Below are 20,063 nucleotides of genomic sequence, written 5' to 3' on the forward strand. Positions count from 1 at the left end.
GCAAACAAACGTGGACGTTCAAAAAATTTAACAAATGTTTGTGTATTTTTTTTTAAAAAAACAACAACCTCAAAATTGTTTGGAAGTGTAAAGTTTACAAATAAAAAGAACCCAGATAAATGAAAGATAGAAAATGAGTCAAATAAGTCAAATTACAGAAATGAGCATCAGAGAAATTGAAAATTACAGTATTTTGATTTTGTCTTTTATATCCTAGCAATATATAATTATCTGCATGTATACAGTTTTAAAAAATGAAGATTGCTGCTCTAGGTATGTTAGGATTCTATTTGTGTAGAATTTTGAAATGCTACAATGAATTGGAAAAATGCTACACAAACATAATCAATAGAGTGTCACATGAAATATCATTTTTTAAAGAAAAGCATTTTATTTTATGTCCATATATACGGTAGTAGGAAGATAGATAATAGGGAGGAAAGGTGGATGAATGAAAGCATTTGAAATTATGGTTTATACGTGGATTTTTTTTTTTAAAAAAAATGGAAATTAAATTGCATGTGACTCAGAATTCTGTCTGAGCAGTATTTGCCTTGAACATTTTTCAACTAATAAAACAAAATAAAACATACAGGGCTTTCATACATACACACTCCATGTCACATAAAGAAGTCATTCCTGCAATTAAAACAAAATAAAAAAAAACATGGATAATAGTATTACATCTGAATCAGTAATAAATTTTCTATGGCAGAATAAAAATAAGCTAAAGTGATGTTACATTGAAACTATAGCACCAATTATAGCTACTCTCAGTTGAAAAGCTGGGGATTAAAGTGAGTGATAAGGGGGATGGAAAAATAACAACAAATATCATTGAAACATGCACATTAAAAAGAATTTTAAATTTGGCACAGATTCAAGGTATCAGCAAACAAATTAAAAAACAGATAGGATCTTCCTTTCCCCATATATGTATTTTTGGCTGCTAACATTCACTTTGTGATAATAAAAGATTGTGACTGAACTTCTTATATTTGAAAGAAAACTACTAAAATTCCTCATGCACGATCCAATGCCTGTAAGGAAATTCAGAATACAGAATAACAGAGTTGGAAGGGACCTTGGAGGTCATTCATTTGTCTTTTCCCTTCTTTTAGAAAGCTAAAGCAAGAACAAACTCACAAACCAAGTGAGTTTTATGGAATTTCTTGTGTTAAGTGCAAGAAGAAAAAAAAAACCCAATGATTTCTGTTCTATAGGATTTTGGGGGAATTTAAGGTGCGTCGACTTCAACTCCCATAATTCTTCAGACAGCCATGCCAGCCAGCTCAAATACTGGGATTGCATGCTGGCTGGAGAATTCTGGGAGTTGAAGTCCATGCATCTTAAAGATCCCAAGGTAGAGGAACAATTTGCTCTATCATTTTGCTCTATCAATTTGCTCTCTCGTGTGATTCCATCCACTTCTCTCTTTGGTTCTTTTATCTACCCTATTCTGTAACCCTGCCAAAGGCCTGCCTGTAAGGCGGCACTAAAGATAAAAGTTCCCTGTGCACATATGTGCTAGTCTTTCCCAACTGTAGGGGGCGGTGCTCATCTCCATTTTAAAGCCAAAGAACCAGCGCTGTCCGAAGATGACTCTGTGGTCATGTGGCCAGCATGACTAAACGCCGAAGGTGCAGGGAACACTGTTACCTTCCCACCAAAGGTGGTTCCTATTTTTCTACTTGCATTTTTACATGCTTTCGAACTGCTAGGTTGGCAGAAGCTGGGACAAGTAACGGGAGCTCACTCGGTTACGCGGCGCTAGGGATTCTGACAAACTGCCGGGCTTTCTGATCAACAAGCTCCGCGTTTTAGCCACTGAGCCACTGCGTAATTTCAAGCACTGCTTTTGGGGGCAAGGTTTAAAACATGTAGGTGGCGCTGGTGCCTTGAATCTCCTTCCCTGTTGGGCAGTGGGGGATTATCGTCATGACAGTGCAGTTGGCCAGCAATCATGGTACCCAGCTGTGTAATAAAATAAATACAAACGTTTAGCATTTCAAGTAATGCGCTTAAATGTGCTTTCTCATCCATTTGGTCTCCCTCCTGCCTCCGTGTAGTACTTCCTAGCTTGATATGCCACTGTCTGCCTCAGTGCGCATTTCAGCAGTGGTTTAATAACGATCCTTAACCAATGGGGAAAATAGAGATTTTCTTTGGTTTCTGGGAGCACCAAAGCCTATGGTGCTGGCTTCTTCACTGACGATCTTGGGGGAAAGAGCAGGTGGAGATGGGGAAATGGTGCAGCTGTCTCCTTCCCTCCTGGGCCTTTTCAGTTTTCCTGCAGTTCCAAATGGACACGTATTCGTTTAATGGCCCTGGCAGGTTTTGCAACACATCTGTCGGAAGTATGAACGACTACAGAACTTAGCTTTCAGCACCAAAGGGCAATAGGCAACCTTGTTGACATCTTTGCATTCTGGAGAGGAAGAGGGAGAGGGAGAGAGGGAGGGAGGGGGGAGAGAGAGAGAGAGAAACAATGAATTAGTCATTCTGGTAGAATATTTGTAGCTTGGCATTGAGCTGTGGAGTTCTTGTTGTTTTCTGTGATTGTTTGCTTACAGTGCAGTGGCTAGAGTGCTGTACTGCAGGCAACTTTTGCAGACTGCCAGCTGCCTGCAATTTGGCAGCTCAAATCTCACCAGACTCAAGGTTGACTCAGCCTTCCATCCTTCCGAGGTGGGTAAAATGAGGACCCAGATTGTTGGGGGCAATAGGCTGACTCTGTAAACTGCTTAGAGAGGGCTGTAAAGCATTGTGAAGTGGTATATAAGTCTAAGTGTTATTGTTACTGCTACAGACATTTTATTACCCGACAAGCTAATATCATCATTATCATCATCATCAGCGTGAGTGAGAGTGGGAATTGCTGTTTCTTTATATATATAGTTGGATAATTTTCCTCAATAAATGAGCAAGCATAATGTTTCTAACATTTATTTAATTGGGTTCTTTTATCTAGTTGTTAGGACTTGGGTAGAAAACAGAACACATTTTAGTTAATATTTATGCAGAAATATTGAAAATTCAAACAATTTCACAAACTTTTTTTTACTATCACTGTAGTTGCTTGCTCTGCCAGTTGTGGTGGGGTGTGGTTTCCTCCTTGCTGCTTCCTTGTTTAGAGTATTGTTTTCTGCCTGATTGTTTGTCTGATGTTCCAATCTTTAATCTAATAGAGGTACACCACGCTTACACACCATTCAAAAGAGATACTAAGTCTAGGAAGGAAATAAAAAGATCACATCTCCTCCAACAGTCAACGTTCAGATAAGCGGGGATTAACACCAGACAAACAATAGGGCAGATGACGATACTCTAATCAAGGAAACACCAAGGAGGAAACCACACCCCAACAAAACTGCAGGGAAAGCTACAATATATAAAGAGGCAGAAAATTTCACAATCCATCATACTGATGATGTTATCTAGATGGATAATAAAACGTCTGTAAGTAAAACAACCCAGCTTCAACAGCATCAAGAACTCCACAAAACTAATCATTTATCCATATAACCAGTGGTGGGATCCTACCAGTTTAACAACCGGTTCTCTGCGTGCACAGTTTATTGAGAAATCACCTTCCACATTGCTGCTGGGGAGGAAAACAGCTAAGGTGCAGCAATCCACTCTGCCGCACTGATCAGCTGAGCTTCAGAAACAGGAATATAAGTGAGTATAGTGCAGGGGCGGGCAGGCAGGCCCAGCTGAAAGTCGGAGCTCCATGCTGATAGTCGGACGGTAGAATCCCACCCCTGCATATAACATGCTAAACTTGGTGATCAAGCCATAAGGGCAAAGTTCAGATACAATGTTAAATCGTACATCAAGGATGAACCACCTGTGGCCCTCCAATCACCGTTTATTACCAGCTTCTAGATGCTTCTGATGCTACTTATAGGATATAAGTAATACTTGTATTACTTGTAACTCTGTGCCTCAGAAAAGGAACAAAAAAGGCCAAATAATCCAACTCTCCTTTTTCAGATGATATCATTGTGTCATCCACCGCCATCCCCGCAGCCCTTAAATGCTGAGGTAAAAAAAACCTCAACAACTAAAGTAGGGATATCTAACCTTGTCAACTTTGAGACTTATGGACTTGGACTCCCAGAATCCCCCAGCCAACCATGCTGGCTGGGGAATTCTGGAAGTTGAAGTCCCCACTTCTTAAAAGTTGCCAAAGTTGGGCATCCCTACTTCAGTTGTTGAGTTTTTTTACCTCAGCATTTAAGGGCTGCGGGGATGGTGGTCTACTTTTAAAGTCTACTTTTAGTATATAAGAGCCGAAGTGGCGCAGTGGTTAGAGTGCTGTACTGCAGCCACTTCAGTTGACTGTTATCTGCAGTTCGGCGGTTCAAATCTCACCGGCTCAGGGTTGACTCAGCCTTCCATCCTTCCGAGGTGGGTGAAATGAGGACCCAGACTGTGGGGGCGATATGCTGACTCTGTAAACCGCTTAGAGAGGGCTGAACGCCCTATGAAGCGGTATATAAGTCTAACTGCTATTGGTATTGCTATGCAAAAAAACCTCATGCCACTATAATGTTCTGTGGTAAAAAATCAACATGGCTGGGCTTTTGGAACTTTATGGAAGATCACCTACTACATGTTCCCTTGGCCAAAAGGGTCTCCTTGCACATATGTGCTAGTCGTTAAAGGTTCTCCTCACCCATATGTGCCCCCTACGGCTCTAGGGGACGGTGCTCATCTCCATTTCAAAGCCAAAGAACCAGCGCTGTCCGAAGATGAAGTTTGAAGTTTTATTTTATTTATATGCCGCCCTATTCCCTAAAAGGGACTCAGGGCGGCGAACAACTCCAACGGGAAGGGGAACATGCAAATACAAAATAGACATTTAAAATAACCAACAACCACACCTGTCGAGAGGGGAAGGGAGCTCATCAACCCCAGGCCTGCCGGCATAACCAGGTCTTAACGGCTTTTCGGAAAGCCAGGAGAGAGGTGAGGGTCCGAATCTCCGCAGGGAGTTCATTCCAAAGGGCCGGAGCTGCGACAGAGAAGGCCCTCCCCCGGGTCGTAGCCAGATGGCATTGGCTAGTAGATGGAACCCGGAGGAGGCTGACCCTATGCGATCTAATGGGTCTTTGGGAGGTAATTGGCAGCAGGCGGTCTCTCAAGATATCTCTGGGGTCATGTGGCCGGCATGACTAAACGCTGAAGGCTCACAGAATGCTGTTACCTAGCCACCAAAGGTGGTCCCTATTTTTCTACTTGCATTTTTACTTGCTTTCGAACTGCTAGGTTGGCAGAAGTTGGGACAAGAAACGGGATCTCACTCCATTACGCGGAGCTAGGGGTTCGAACCGCCGAACTACCGACCTTTCTGATCAACAAGCTCAGTGTCTTAGCCATTGAGCCACTGCGTCCATCTTGGTACTTGGTACAAAAGTACCCCAGGCCAAATTCACAATTGGCAGTCTATGGTTTAAGGCTTCTGAGCCATGTTGCACTCCAGAACCCAAGCAACAGGTTTGAGTCATTCGGCCATTTCAAAGGGTAAGTTCTTTGCTCAGCTTGCAAAACATTCCATGCAATGGGTACCTTCAGGGTTTTCTATCAGTCCAGAGTCACACTTGCTTTCACACTGTTGCATGGCCGAGGGCTTCAAGGCTTCCACACATTCACTGGACGGCTGTCCTGTGTAGGTGACGCACTGGACAGAACGCCTCTGCTGGCCAAAACTGCACTGCCCAGAGCACTGCAGGAAAGAATAAGTTAAGATACCGGAACTGGGCTAAATCAAAAGAGCAGATCTAATATTTTAAGTTCGAAGCACAGCCCTTCAGCCTTTTGCTGTGCCTTGAGCAGTGTTTCTCAACCTCCGCAACTTTAAAATGTGTGTCTGTGCGGATTCTCAGTCATCCAGGGTTGTCTGAAAGATACTTTTTTTTTTCCAAAAGGAAACCGGAATATGTTTTTTTTTTCCTTGAGGAAGAAGATGACCTTTCGCTTCTCATCTAAGAAGCTTCATCAGTTCTGACTGGATGGTGGTGGTGGGGGACTAATTCAGTTACTTTTGAAAAAAAATGGGCCTCAAAGGATTTCGTCTTAGATTAAAAGCAATATGTATGGCAAATCAGCTTTAGATCAGGTGTCTCCAACCTTGGCCAACCTCCAACCTTGGCCACTTTAAAGATCTGCGGACTTCAACTCCCAGAATTCCTCAGCCAGCTTTGCTGGCTGAGGAATTCTGGAAATTGAAGTCCACAAGCTGGCTGAGGAATTCTGGGAATTGAAGTCCACAAGTCTTAAAGTTGCCAAGGTTGGAGACCCCTGCTTTAGAACATGGAGTTTTTAAACCTTTCATCACCATCCTCTCCTTGGCCCTTCCGATTCAAACATTATTAATCTTTGAATGCATAAAAGGCTGATTTGGTGAACCTGCTTTGACTTATTTCCCTGAAAACATAACTATTCTTTGAAAAAAGAAATATAACTATTAACTATTAACAAAGTAATAACTATTACTTTGAAAAAAATGGACCTCAAAGGATTTAATCTTAATTAAAACCAATTACCGTATTTTTCACAGTGTAAGATGCACCTTAATTTTTGGGGAGGAAAATAGGAAAAAAAGGTATTCATCTGGCTAGCATCCTTCAGCACAGCTTCAACACATTTGTTTGCTGATTATTGGGGCTGAAAAGCAGCTTCTAAAGCACAGCTGATCATTGCAGGGAGCTGCAATTAGTAATGCAGGTGAAGCACTGAAGAGATAAGAGAAGGCAGCAGTTGTTCCAGATGGCCATGTTGGGCTCCGTTTTCAGCCTACAAATGTTTCGATCGCTGCCCGAAAACACGACACGCAGAGGTGACTATTGGCAGCGATGTGCTCCGGCCATCCCAGGAGCCTTGAACGGGTCTCAAACGAAGTGTTTGGAGGCTGAAAACGTGAGGTGCGGAGCCCAAAAATGCAAGACATTGTCTGTGCTAATCTGCAGCCAGGAAGAGGATGCGCGGAAGCCGAAGTGTGGGGGCCGGCAGGTGGGCAGGACTACATTTGGAGTATAAGATGCACTCAAATTTTCAGCCTCTTTTAGGGAGGGGAAGTGTGTCTTATAGTTTGAAAAATACGGTAATATGGCAGATCAGGTTTTGATAGCTTCTTCTTACTGGCTCTCTGAACTTGGATTCAGTGCCTCCAACATGCAGTGTGTTGACTCTTGAACAATTATTGACTAATGCTTTAAAACTGTAGGAGAAAAATAAACTTTGTGTACCTCTCCCCATTCGCCAGTGACCCACCGCGGGGGTGGGCAGCGCCGAAGACTGCACCTTATGGTGTTTGGGGGCCTGGAGCTCTCGGGACACTGGGAGGTAGACAGTGTGGCACGATGGTCGCCACTTTTGCAAAGGACAACGCGATGACGGAAGCCAGGTCCACAACTTGGAGTACACTACAAGGAAGGAAAAAGTTGGAATTCACTTATCGGTTGTGATTTATTGCAATTCCCATGCCGTTTTACAGCCTCTGGGGTGGTGGAAAATAAATTGATTAAATCATCTTGGGTGTGGATGTTGTGACTTTGCAGCGAGTTTGGCAGAAAGTGGAATCCAACGTTGTTGTTTTTTGTTTCCCGTTGGAGCCAGCAACATTATTTTATAACACAAACAGTGCTCATCATGAACCTAACATCTAGTACACTTGGCACTTGAGGAGATCTCAAAGGCTTTCCAGAAGTTAGTTATTATTTATTCATTAGATTTATAACTTGTCTTTCTTCCAAGACATCAAAGTAACGTACTATGTTCTCCCTCTCCAAATGTTTCTTCGCCATAACTCTCATGGGAGAATTTGGGCTGGGAGAGAGAATGGTTGCCTCAAAGTCATCTGAAGAACTTTAAGGCTGAGGATGGACTTGAGCATGAGTCAACACAGTCTTGGTCCAATATCTTACATAAGTGGATCTCAACCTTTTCTTCATCATGGATTCCATGGACAAAACGGTCTTCATCTTGGATATTGGGTCTCGACCACGGCCATGGACCAGTGGTGGGTTCCAGATCCCGTTCCAACCAGCAGGCGCCGTACACGCCATTTGCATGCACGGAGGCGCCAAAGGCTTAAAGGACAGGTAAGGAGCGAGGGTGGGTGGGTGGGCTCCAGTATGCCCATACCAGGGTGTACCGCCTACAACCCACCACTGCCATGGACCCTCTCAAGACTTAACTCAAGATTTAAATCATAACATTTCTTCAAGCCTTCACGGAGCCACTGTGATGACATCACACCGCTCCCAGGGGTCCGTGGACCACAGGTTGAGAATCACAGTCTTATGTACATCACCTGTTTCAATCCCAGGTGATGGTAACCATGGTGGTGTTCTGACCTAGGCTTCCCCAGCAGCACAAAGCCGAATCCTTGTCCCGATAAACCCCTTTTATTTAATTTACAGTGAATTCCTCTCCAGCAAAGTCTTTACCGGCCCACAGTCTTTCAAGGTGATTCATAATTACCGACCTTTATCAGGCTTGGAGAGTAGCAAGGCCGATATCTTTCAGATGTCACAATATTTGGCAAGAATGCAGGAATGAACTAATTGTCATGAGAGGGTGGGCGAGGCGCCCCTCGACGTAGTGACATCACGTTGGCCATGCCCACCCAGCCATTCATTAGGGCAGAGAGCTAGTGGTTAAAAAATTTGCAGCCCACCATTAACCACGTCCCCTCCGGTCTCCAGAAAAACCTCTCTCCACAGAACTGGTCCCTGGTGCCCAAAAGGTTGGGGGGGGGGGGAGGCAGCGGGCGCTGGCGTAACATTCCCTTAGGAAAAGTCAGGTAGTCCTTGACTTATGACAGTTGATACCAAAATTTCTGTGGCTAAGCAAGACAGTTGTGAAGTGAGCTGCACCCTATTTTACAATCTTTTTTGCCACAGTTATTAAGGGAATCACTGCAGTTGTGAAGTGAATCATTTCGTTGTTAAGCAAATTCAGTTTCCTCCACTGACTTTGCTTGACGGAAGCCGGCTGGGAAAGTTACAAACGGGGATCAGAGGATCTTGAGACCCTGCAATTGTCATAAATACACGTCCACCGCCAAGCACCCAAATTTTGGTCATGTGTCCATGGGGATGCTGCAGCCCTCATAAGTGTGAAAAATGGTCATCAGTTACTTTTTTTGTTCAGTGTCTTTGTATCATTGACCGGTCATAAACCAATGGTTGTAAAGTTGAGGACTAGCTGTATTTAACTCCCTACATTTGCTGCCTGCTGGATATTTGTGAAAACACATCGGTTATTCCAGGCTTTTGTTACTTCACTTAGTATTAAGAGCATTTGGTTTTTCTCTTTTATGTTGTACTTTTTACTTCTGTAAGCTGCCTGGTAGAGAATAAATTAATTGGTTGACAAATTGACTGACGAATGAATGAATGAATGAATGAATGACAGAATAAAATTGTATATTTTATGATGAAGGACGTTTAAATAATTATAGTCAAATGAAAATGAAGATATGATGATGGTAATATGTATAGATATCTGAGTTAAAATACTTGAGTTAATATGAATTATGTTTGATGACTGTAGAAGAGATGCACGAAAGTCTTTTTGTAACCAACTGATACACTTTCTACAGCATGTAAAGAAGGATGCTTGTTTTGAAAATTAAAAATAAAATTAAAAAAATTATTTTTTTAAAAAAAGAATAAAATTGGAAGGTGCCAGACTGAGAAGGTCTGAAGTGAAGCTCATTACCTCAGACCAGTCAAGGGTTACCCATTCCGGAGGACAGGTGTGATTATTACAGGGTTCCAGCACATGAGGCCGCGGCAAGTTGCAAGAGGAATCATCCAGAGTTTTCTCATCTGTGGTGGAGATTTTGCGCTGGCAGAGCACACTTCGGGTCCGCACTCCCTGATTGCAGCTGCGGCTGCATTCGGACCAGTTCCCGATCACCCAACTAGTTGAGATGAGAAACAGAAACCAAAATAAGGGCCTGGTGAATCACAATGGTTGTTAAGTTATTAACACGGCTGTTAAGTGAATCTGGCTTCCCCATTGACTGTGCTCGACAGTGTTGTGGCCCGCCAGCGACTAGCGGAGCTGGATGCAGCTTCAGACAGTGAGGAGGTTGGGGAGGAATATGGGCCAGTCCTGGAGTCTGGGGAAGGCTCAGATGAGGGCTCTGTGTCAGAGGCAGAGAAGGGGCCAGAGCCATCAGACAGTTACCAGCTGCCTTCGGAGTCAGACATCAGTGAGGCAGACGAACAGCTGGAACCTGTTCCCAGTGTGCACATGCGCAGAGTTGCCAGATGAAGGGAACAGCTAAAGAAGAGGGAGCAAGGCCACAGGTAGATGGTGAATGGCCCCTCCCAGAGGAAATAAAAGAGGAGCGAAAGGGGAGTGGAGTTTGCAGGAGACAATTAGTTCATTCCTGCATTCTTGCCAAGTATTGCGGCATCTGAAAGATATCGGCCTGGCTACTCTCCAAGTCCGATAAAGGTTGCTAATTGTGAACTAGCTTGAAAAACTGTGGGAAAGGAAAGACTTTGCTGGAGAGGAATTTACTGTAAATTAAATAAAAAGGGGTTTATCGGGACAAGGACTCGGCTTCGTGCTTCTGGGGAAGCCTAGGTCAGAACAGTTAGAAGGTTGCAAAAGGTAATGACATGACCCCAAGCCATTGCAACTGTCATAAATACATGCCAGTTTCCAAATGCCTGAAATTTGATTATAGGACCACAGGGAAGCTGCAACTGTCCTATGTGTGGAAACGGCCATAATTTCCTGCAGGTTGTTTTAAATGAAAATGCACATGCGTGGTAGTAATGGTGACTGGAATCCACCCCTGGTTGTGGCCCGTCAGCCTCTGGCCACTCCAGCAGCCGAATCAGAGGAGGAGGCGGCGGAGTGGGAGTCAGAATCAGCATCAAGGACACCTGAGAGCTCTAAGGGGGGAGAGGGAATGGAGCTGGCAGAGAGAGAGAGGGAGGGAGGGGTGGAGCCTGGGCTGTCCGTCAGCCCTCAGGTGGAGAGTCAACAGCCCCCAGGTCTGGAGGTGGCTGATGAGGAAGAGGAGGAACAGCTGGGCACAGTGCCTGACATGCGGCTGCACAGAAGGCAGAGGAGAGGAGAGCAGTGGAAATCTGTGGGCCGATCCTTGGGACAGAAGAGCCACCACTGCTAGTGAGGCCCAGGGGTGGGTTTCTCGCCCCGTTCCAACCGGTTTGGTTGGAACGGGGCCGGCGGCGTCCTCGCGCACGCGTGAGGCGTCCTCGCGCACGCGTGCGGCGTCCTCGCGCACATGTGCGGCGTCCTTGCGCACATGTGCGGCGTCCTCGCGCACATGTGCGGCGTCCTCGCGCACATGTGCGACACATGCGTGCACACGCGCAGCGCACGCATGCGTACTAGCATCTGTGCGATGCTCCAGATGCTCCTGGAGGATCGCGCAGGCGCTGTATGCATCCTGCGCATGCGTGGAAGCGCAGAACTTGTCAAAACCGGGTAAGGAGCGCGGGCGCGCGGGTGGTCCCTTCGCCGTTCCCGGAAGTTACTTACTTCCGGGTTCGCCGACCAACCGGTTCGCAGGGACCGCCGCGAACCGGTTGAAACCCACCCCTGGTGAGGCCCCACTCTAGGGATTAAAAGGCAGGGGGCGAAGATAAATAGATGTGGGAGACAGCAAATTTGTATTAATTGAATATGCTTGTAGGTTGCCCAATTCTGAAGGACGCTGGATGGTTTCCCAACAATTCAATAAAGAAATAAATTGCAACGGGAAAAAAAAAGATGTGGGAGACAACTATTCATCTTCCAGCTGGACTTGTTAACCTGTGTTGAGAGACCTTCCGAGGGTTTGTCGTGTTTGGGGAGCTGGGTCAGAACATCCCTTTTGATAAGAGCTCCTGCCCACCCCCCTTTAAATGCAGCCCTCCAAATGCTGGAAAGAATTAAACTCACGCTGGCGGGCATGGCTCAGTGTTACATGGGCGCTGCCTCTCCGGTAGCTTGGTTTCAGGGTTGCAGAAATGATTAAGCACCGTGGAGCTGTCAGCTTGATTCCTGCATACAACGGGTTGAACTTGACTGCCTGTGGGATGATGGGGAAGGCTGAGTGAGGATGCAAAATCTCCAACATTAGAAAAGGGTAGGGTTTTTCCTCCCTTTCTGACAATATCCAGAATATCTCCTAATCAAATAATATGCAGTTGAAGCCCAGAAAGCACTTTGCCCAACCCCAGAACATTATTTTTAAACGTCTGTCTGTCTGTCTATCTTATCTATCTATCTATCTATCTATCTATCTATCTATCTATCTATCTATCTATCTATCTATCTATCTATCTATCTATCTATCTATCTTCTATCCATCCATCCATCCATCCATCCATCCATCCATCCATCCATCCATCCATCCATCCATCTTCCTTCTGTATCTCTCTCTCTCTCTCTCTCCCTCTCTCTCTCTATCCATCCATCCATCCATCCACCCACCCACCCACCCACCCTACCTACCTATCCATCTATCCCCCTTCTGTATCTCTCTCCCTCTCTCTCTCTATCATCTATCTATCTATCTATCTATCTATCTATCTATCTATCTATCTATCTATCTATCTATCTATCTATCTATCTATCTATCATCTATCTATCGTCTGTCTATCTGTCTGTCTGTCTTTTTATCTATAAAAACAGCTCTGTGTGTGTGTGTGTGTGTGTGTTTGTATGTGTGTGTGCATATGTTCCAGCATAACTCTGGAACGCCTCTAGTAATTTCAACCAAACTTGGTACACAGATGACTTACTCTCTGGAAACAAATACTGTGTGGGGTTAAGACACCCATAATGCCCCCTGAGTGTGTGTTCTGTTACAATACAGCCGGTTGTGCCTTCAAATGGCTTCTACTGTACTGCCGTAAAATGGCTTCTACTATACAGAGCAGTGGAGTTGCCATGGTAACAGCTTCACAGTACTCCACAAGGGGGCTCCCTCTGATAAGGGGGGAAAATCCAACATTAGAAATTACATTTGGTCCGGACATTTCCCCCCCCCCCCCCCCTATATATAAATACCTGGATAATGCTAGGTTCTCAGCTAGTTGTACTATAAAGGGGACACAAATACATTCAGTTGGGTAGTTCTACAGATTTTGAGAAAATAATATTAATTCAAGTTTCTAGATTTCTAGAAGAAATTCAAGACTGCCCCACCTTGATTTATTTTACAAGAGGGGGAAAAAGAGTTTTGTGAGGCTATCATGATTCTATTATGATACCCTGTAACAATAAAGTAGAATTATTACTTTAAAATGCTGACAAAGAGAGACTGAGCATGGTTGAGCATGGTTTAATTGGTCTTCCTGTCCTTCTCAACATTTGGATTAGATCAGGGGTGTCCAAACTTGGGAACTTTAAGACTTTAAGACGGAAGCCGGCTGGGGAATTCTGGGAGTTGAAGTCCACAAGTCTTAAAGTTCCCAAGTTTGGACACCCCTGGATTAGATGATCCCTTATAGTTTCTTACATATCTGATTCTGTGATTTTAAGTATTGGCTGTCTTCCAATTACTTATCAGAAAATTCTTAATATAGACACAGAACGTGTAATACATGCTATAAAAAGCATGCCCGAAGCATTGAGAACAAAACTGAAAGCAGAACTGGCTAAAATGAAGATAGGAATTATTTAGTGCATGAAGATGGAACTGAATGTGTTCACTCCGTGGTTATAGGTCACCAGAAAGATGAAAGGCTGCTTGGACCTCAAAGAGTTAAATAAATTCAAAGACAGAATTATGACATCCCAAGAAAAATGAAACAGATAGATATAAAGATATTTTCCAAGCTAGAAGCACCAGAGTTTTGGCACATACTAATGAAAAATATGCCCATGTATTTTTAATACACCGTATGGTTAATATAGACTGCATGTCCTTTGGCATTTTGCTTCTGAAGTGTTTAGTGCAATAAGTGGTGGCAATACATGGCGTACATGCATATTTGAGAGGGGTGTCGCAGAGAAAAAACATGTCATGATTAGAACTAGCATGTAGACTTATCGTATTTTTCAGAGTATAAGACGCACCTTTTTCCCCTCAAAAAAGAGGCTGAAAATCTGGGTGTGTCTTACACACTGAATACAGAATTTTTTTGCCTCCAGAAACCCTGCCGCCTTCACCAAAATGGCCATGCATAACTTTTAGGAGGCTTTCAGAGAGCTCCTGGGAGCTGGGGAGTGCAGAAATGAGCAAAACATGAGCCATTTTTTTGCTCAATTTTGCTCCCACAGGCCCCAGGAGCACTCTATAAGCCTCCTAAAGGCTCCCCCAGGCCCTTTTTTTGGACAAAAAACGGGCCCGTTTTTGCGAAAAACGGGCCATTTTTGGGAGATTTGCAGAGTTCAAAAACTTTTCTTTTAAAATTTGCCTCTTCAAAACCTTGGTGCGTCTTATACTCCGGTGCGTCTTATACTCTGAAAAAATATGGTATATACTACTTCATAGTGCTCTCTAAGTGGTTTACAGAACCAGCACATTGCCACAAAGTATCTGGGTCCTCATTTTACTGATCTTGGAATGATGGGAGGCTGAGTCAATCTTGAGCCAGTCAGGATTGAATTCCTGGCAGTGGGCAGAGTAAGCCTGCAATATTCTAACCACTGCACCACCACGGCTCTGGCATTGGGAAAGGCTACATCCCCACATACCAATTGAACAAAAGCAAATCTTGTTTTAACATTAAATATAGAGTATCTGGAAGAAACACGAAGAAAAAAGGCATTAAACCAGACCTGGTAAAGGCAAAGCCCATTGTAGATATACCAGAAAGAGCTTCAGAGGATCATATGAATGGTAAATTATCTTATTTTTCAGAGTGTAAGATTCACCTTTTCCCCCCCAAAAAGAGGGTGAAAATCTGGGTGCGTCTTATACACTGAATACAGCATTTTTGGCCTCCTGAAACCCTGCCCCCTTCACAAAAATGGACGTGCAGAGGGTATGGGAGACCTGCAAAGTGCTCCCGGGGGCTGGAGAGGGCAAAAATGAGTGAAAAATGGGCCGATTTTGCTCATAAATGAGGCTTGCAGACGGTTTGGGAGGTCTACAGTGCAAAAACTTTTTTAAAAAAATTACCTCTTTAAAATCTTGGTGCGTCTTATACTCCGGTATGTCTTATACTCTGAAAAATACGGTATGCCTTGAAATCCATTCTAGTTGTAGACATCACAAACTTGAGGGCATTACAGTACTTTGTGAAGATGTCATTTGACACTAGATTCATGCACAGGACGCAGGAAATCCAGGTGTTATTGTACAAATTATACAAACTGTACATGTAATCAAGAAGCTGAATAGTGATGAACGTTGTGTGATACTTAATGTATAGTCTTATTTCTTTCATTGTGGTAGGTTGCTTGCTTGTCTGATGTCAAACAAAAAAATAGACAAATGATAGTAGTTGCCTTCATTAGACTCCATTGTGCTACAAAAAGTAGGAACTACTATTTTGTTTTTAAAAAAAACCCTATCCTTAAGGTGAAAATATGAGAAGTAGAAAGTTATAGAAATGTTTTAAGAAAATCTCTTTTGTAATGTTTCGCTATGAGCCGCGGTAGCACAGTGATTAGAATGCAGCACTGCAGGCTACTTCTGCTGACTGCTGGCTGACTGCAATTTGGCAGTTCAAATCTCTCCAGGCTCAAGGTTGACTCAGCCTTCCATCCTTCCGAGGTGAGCAAAATGAGAATTGGGGACAATATGCTGATTCTGTAAACTGCTTAGAGAGGGCTGTAAAGCAGTGTATAAGTCTAAGTGCTATTGCTATCAGTAACAATCAACTGTCAATATTTAACTTTTTGTTCGCTTTCTGCCTTACTTTAACAGGATCATTAAACTCATACCTCCAGCACAAATGGCCGAACATTTTGTCCATGAGACGTACTGCCATAAATATTGGGCCATGGAATTGCGAACAATGGGTGCATTGAACTTGTACCGGATCCTCTGCAGTTCTTCTCGCACAAGAACCTATAACAATAGACAGGCAACAGTGTCACAGAACTGTTGAAAGAAAAGGAATATATATGTCCATTTATTGCAGTAGGAAATGAGGTTTTATTTTTAATGGTTTCTTCTATTCACTATTTGCGGCCTCGACAACTATGCTATTACATTGCTCTAGTGATCCCATTCAAATAAAGAGTGCCTTCTGGGTGTGAAAACATGCACATAACCAAACGCATGAGAGCAACTATGAATTTATATTATTAAATAAGGTAGTTATGTGGGTGCATCTAGATGTACACACATTACATTTCTGGTCTGTGAGCTGTACTGCCTACTAGTTTGCTGCCCAGATAGGGCTGGGATTTGGGGGGTTCTCCGAACCGGTCACAACGTTAGCTACGGGTTCTCCCAAACCCGGACAAACTCGTATAGGGGTGGGTTCCGGCTTTATTGCTGGTTAGTTCAGGGACGTGCTTCGGGCTTGCACGCATTTTGGGCACGTGCACACTAATACGCGTTATGTGCACATGTGCAATAGTAAAAAACAAGATGGTGGCGCCTATCGAACCATTTCAGGTGCGTGGGCAGCTGAGTTACTACCTACTTGGCCGAACCGGTCCGAATCGGTAGGAACCCACCTCTGAACCCATAGCAGCTCCCCCCCACCCGATTAGAACTAACCATAACGACCAGGGTGATGTTAGTTGGGCCCAGGGCCTCGAGAGACTCCGGTTCATCCTGAGAGCGCCCGTAGTGGAATGTGGTTCCTGCAATGTCAAAGCGCCGGGGAGGGTCGATCGAAAGTTTCCCGTTGACAAAATATTCATCATTTTCTCCTCTCAGAGCTGGAAGAAGAAGCCAAAAGAAGATGTTTCGAACTGATGGGTTGTCTGCTAAAACGAAGCAAGGGCATGGCACGCACTTGAAATAAAACCGGGAAGCCCATAATTGTGGAGTCTTGTCGGGCAAGAACAAAGAACGCTTATTCACCGAGAATAAGCGCCAGTCACATTTGCATTGATTCTGGGTCATTGATGGCTAATCTTTTTGTTGCCTTGTGCTGAAAGTGTGTGTGTGTGTGTGTGTGCGATAGCGCACCTACACCCATAATGCAATGCGCGTGTGATCCGTGACCCGTTTTGGGCCTGGAAGGCCTCCTGCACCAACCTGGAAGCAAAACGGGATCCAAAATGCAATGCAAGCACCTCCCCGTGCACGCCCCCCGCCCCCATGCATGTGCAACAGAGACCCAAAGACCAGCTGGCTTGTGGGAGGCGTGCGTGTATGTGCAATGGAACTGGGCTGGGGCAACAGCTGATGTGCCCACAGAGAGGGCTTTGCGTGCCACCTTTTGCACACGTGCCATAGACTCGCCATCACAGTTCTAGGTGGTTAGAGGACCGATAATAGTATCCGAGAGTTAAATATCCTGCATCGCTCAGCTAGAAGTTAGGAAAAAGGATGGCCTGGGGCAAATAGAATGTGTATTAGATAACTCCTGGAGCAACCATTAGCCAAGGCTTAGGAATGGGGACTGCTAGAGACCAATAGGACAATCGTTAGAGCTAAAATTTATTATTAATGTATTAGATGATTTGTTTTACATATCCCACCTTATCCCGCTGTCTGCTTTAGTGAAGATGTATAAACCTTTCTTAATTCTACTGTTCAAGGTTCCTTGGCATTTTTCTAGCCAGGACCCTTTTTCTTGGAAGCCTTCAATAAGAGGAAACAAAACCTGCACCTTTTGTCTGCTGTTCTGGATCGGCTTTGGCACCAGGCTCAGACCCGAATTGGGGATGACAATGCCGAGCCTCAGGCAACCCAAACCAGATGGAACACCCACCCACCCCATCTATCACTCGCCAACCTTGCAATATTAGTAATCTGATCAAGGGCTTAGAGCCCACATTTTGGGGGAGCAGACTTCTCCTGATGCCTAAGGCTTGTGCAGACAAGCAAGCTGCGGGGAGGAACAGCAGCAGCGGGGGTTCAGGAACTGGCAGGTTGTACTATGGTCCAGATTAGATATGATATGGATTTCAACAGAATTGATTTGTGATATACAGGAAATTGACATAGAAACAAGTACCTGGGCATATCGCTAGGACTATGACCATGATGGCGAACCTATGGCACGCGTGCCACAGGTGGCACGTGGAGCCATTCGTCCGGGCACGCGAGGCGTTGCCTTGTCAGCTGGTCAGCGCGCATGTGCGCCTTGGCCAGCTGACTTCGGCCTTCTTTTGAGGCCGTTTTTCGCCCTCTGGAGGCTTCAGCAGCTTCCCTGAAGGCTCCGGAGGGCAAAAAACGACCCTACGAGCAAACCGGAAGTCCGTTCCCGAATTTCCAGTTTGCGCATAGGGCCGGTTTTTCGTACTCCGGAGGGCTTCTGGGGGGAGGGAGAGGCCCGTTTTTCGCTCTCCCAGAGCCTCCATGCAGGCTCTGCACTTACCTGGCATCCAAAACAGGCCATGTGGAGACTCCTGGGCTGGGTGTATTGGGCGGGGCCAGCCAGGCCTTACAACTACCGGTTCGGCGAACCAGATGTAAAATGAGCATCCACCTGAACCGGTCCAAACTGGCTGAATCCCACCCCTGGGAACATCTACAGAACGTCATTTCATGAACATAAGACCTAAAACATTTCCCGGATAATACAAACATCTCACCAAGATAACTCAGAGAATGATTAAGTTCCCGGATATCAATGCGGACAGATCCTTTGGGAATCAGTATCACCTCCTCATAGCCTGAAAAACAATGTTAAAAACAATGTGGGGAATTTAGAACCAAACATTTACTTACTGGAGTTGCATCAAATATGTAAATTTTACACAGGGTAATTTTACGTAATCTTGCAGATAAATGCGGTGGGATTGTGACTCTCAGAATATACAGCAACTGTGGCCTGAGGAATTGAAATTAGTTCTCTGTATCTTAGTAATATTGTTTGGGTAATCATGAAGTTTTCATCAACCTGGTGCCCTCCAATTACATTGGAACAGCGGCTTCCAAAATTACCTTTTTCAGGCGGCTGATACATATAACCAAAGAGGGAATAGAATTCAAACCAGAATTATTTCTTTTGGGAATCATAAACGATAAACATAACAAGGGGCTAATCTACTTAACAATACATATTTTTATGGCAGCAAGAATGGTCTTTGCCCAAAACTGGAAAAAAACAGGGAAATTCCACAAGAAGAGGAAGCAATTAGGAAAAGACTGATTTGTGCTGAAATGGATAAATTGACATGGGAATTGAAGAATAAAGATGAATCAGAATATTATAAGATTTGGGATAAATTTTACTGACGGTTGGAACAAAAAAGGAAAGACCCAAAATAAGCAATGATTAAGATTTATAGAATGGAGATTAGAATTATGTATGAAATTATAACAGTGCAAATGTGTAAGATAAAAACAAAGCAACATGGTTGGAAATACGATATTTTTATATTTGTAAATACTGAATAGACCAATTGTCAATAAGCATGGCGGTTATAATGTATAACTTTATATCTTAGTATGTTTGGCAAAGACTTTGCCAGGACGGTTACACTGTGACCAATGTTTTAATTTGTGTTCAATAAAAAACTTTATTTAAAAAAAAAACCTTTGCACTTTAAGTACATCTGGAGGGCACCAGGTTGGATAGGTATATTTTATTCTAACTGGCCATGATTCACTAAAAACTTTCCATTCTCTATTACTTGATTTTTAAAAAAAAAAAACAAAACAGGAATCTAGATCTGGCATTTTATACAGGTAAACTGTCAACTCAATCACTGAGTTTGAGACCATGTTCACACAATATGCTAGCCTAGGCTAAAAAGAGATTGATTCTCAATCATCCGGGTCATGGTTATTCCAGAGGTGCTTTTCCAAAGGGCAAACTCGGTTTCCTTGTTTATTTCCTCAAAAACATTTCATTTGTCACCCAAGAAGCTTCTTCAGTTCTAACTGAATGGTGAGGGATGGAAGAATGTATATTTCTCTGCAGTCATTTGGTTATTAGCATTCTGAGAGTCGTTGAGGCCACTTGGAAATTTATCCTGTACCCTCAGGGCCACCT

The 20,063-nt window shown here is 43.9% G+C and overlaps 1 protein-coding gene across 1 annotated transcript in view; it reads right to left on the bottom strand.

The window, feature by feature from the left end:
• Positions 1–318: 318 nt before the first annotated feature.
• ADAMTS10 (ADAM metallopeptidase with thrombospondin type 1 motif 10) overlaps positions 319–20,063 on the bottom strand; it is an 80,325-nt gene continuing 60,580 nt past the window's right edge. The window contains exons 18-25 of the mRNA XM_087703094.1: positions 18,658–18,738; positions 16,667–16,830; positions 15,880–16,006; positions 11,941–12,070; positions 9,733–9,937; positions 7,254–7,430; positions 5,575–5,731; positions 319–2,428 (exon numbers count right to left, since the gene is read on the bottom strand). Of these exons, the coding sequence (XP_087559220.1) occupies positions 2,319–2,428; positions 5,575–5,731; positions 7,254–7,430; positions 9,733–9,937; positions 11,941–12,070; positions 15,880–16,006; positions 16,667–16,830; positions 18,658–18,738 (1,151 nt within the window). The 3' untranslated portion in view covers positions 319–2,318. The remainder of the gene's footprint in view (positions 2,429–5,574; positions 5,732–7,253; positions 7,431–9,732; positions 9,938–11,940; positions 12,071–15,879; positions 16,007–16,666; positions 16,831–18,657; positions 18,739–20,063) is intronic.

The sequence above is a fragment of the Thamnophis sirtalis genome, unplaced genomic scaffold (assembly GCF_051295495.1).
Source record: "Thamnophis sirtalis isolate CommonGarterSnake01/CBP01778 unplaced genomic scaffold, rThaSir2_p1.2 scaffold_1, whole genome shotgun sequence".
Lineage (NCBI taxonomy): Eukaryota > Metazoa > Chordata > Lepidosauria > Squamata > Natricidae > Thamnophis > Thamnophis sirtalis.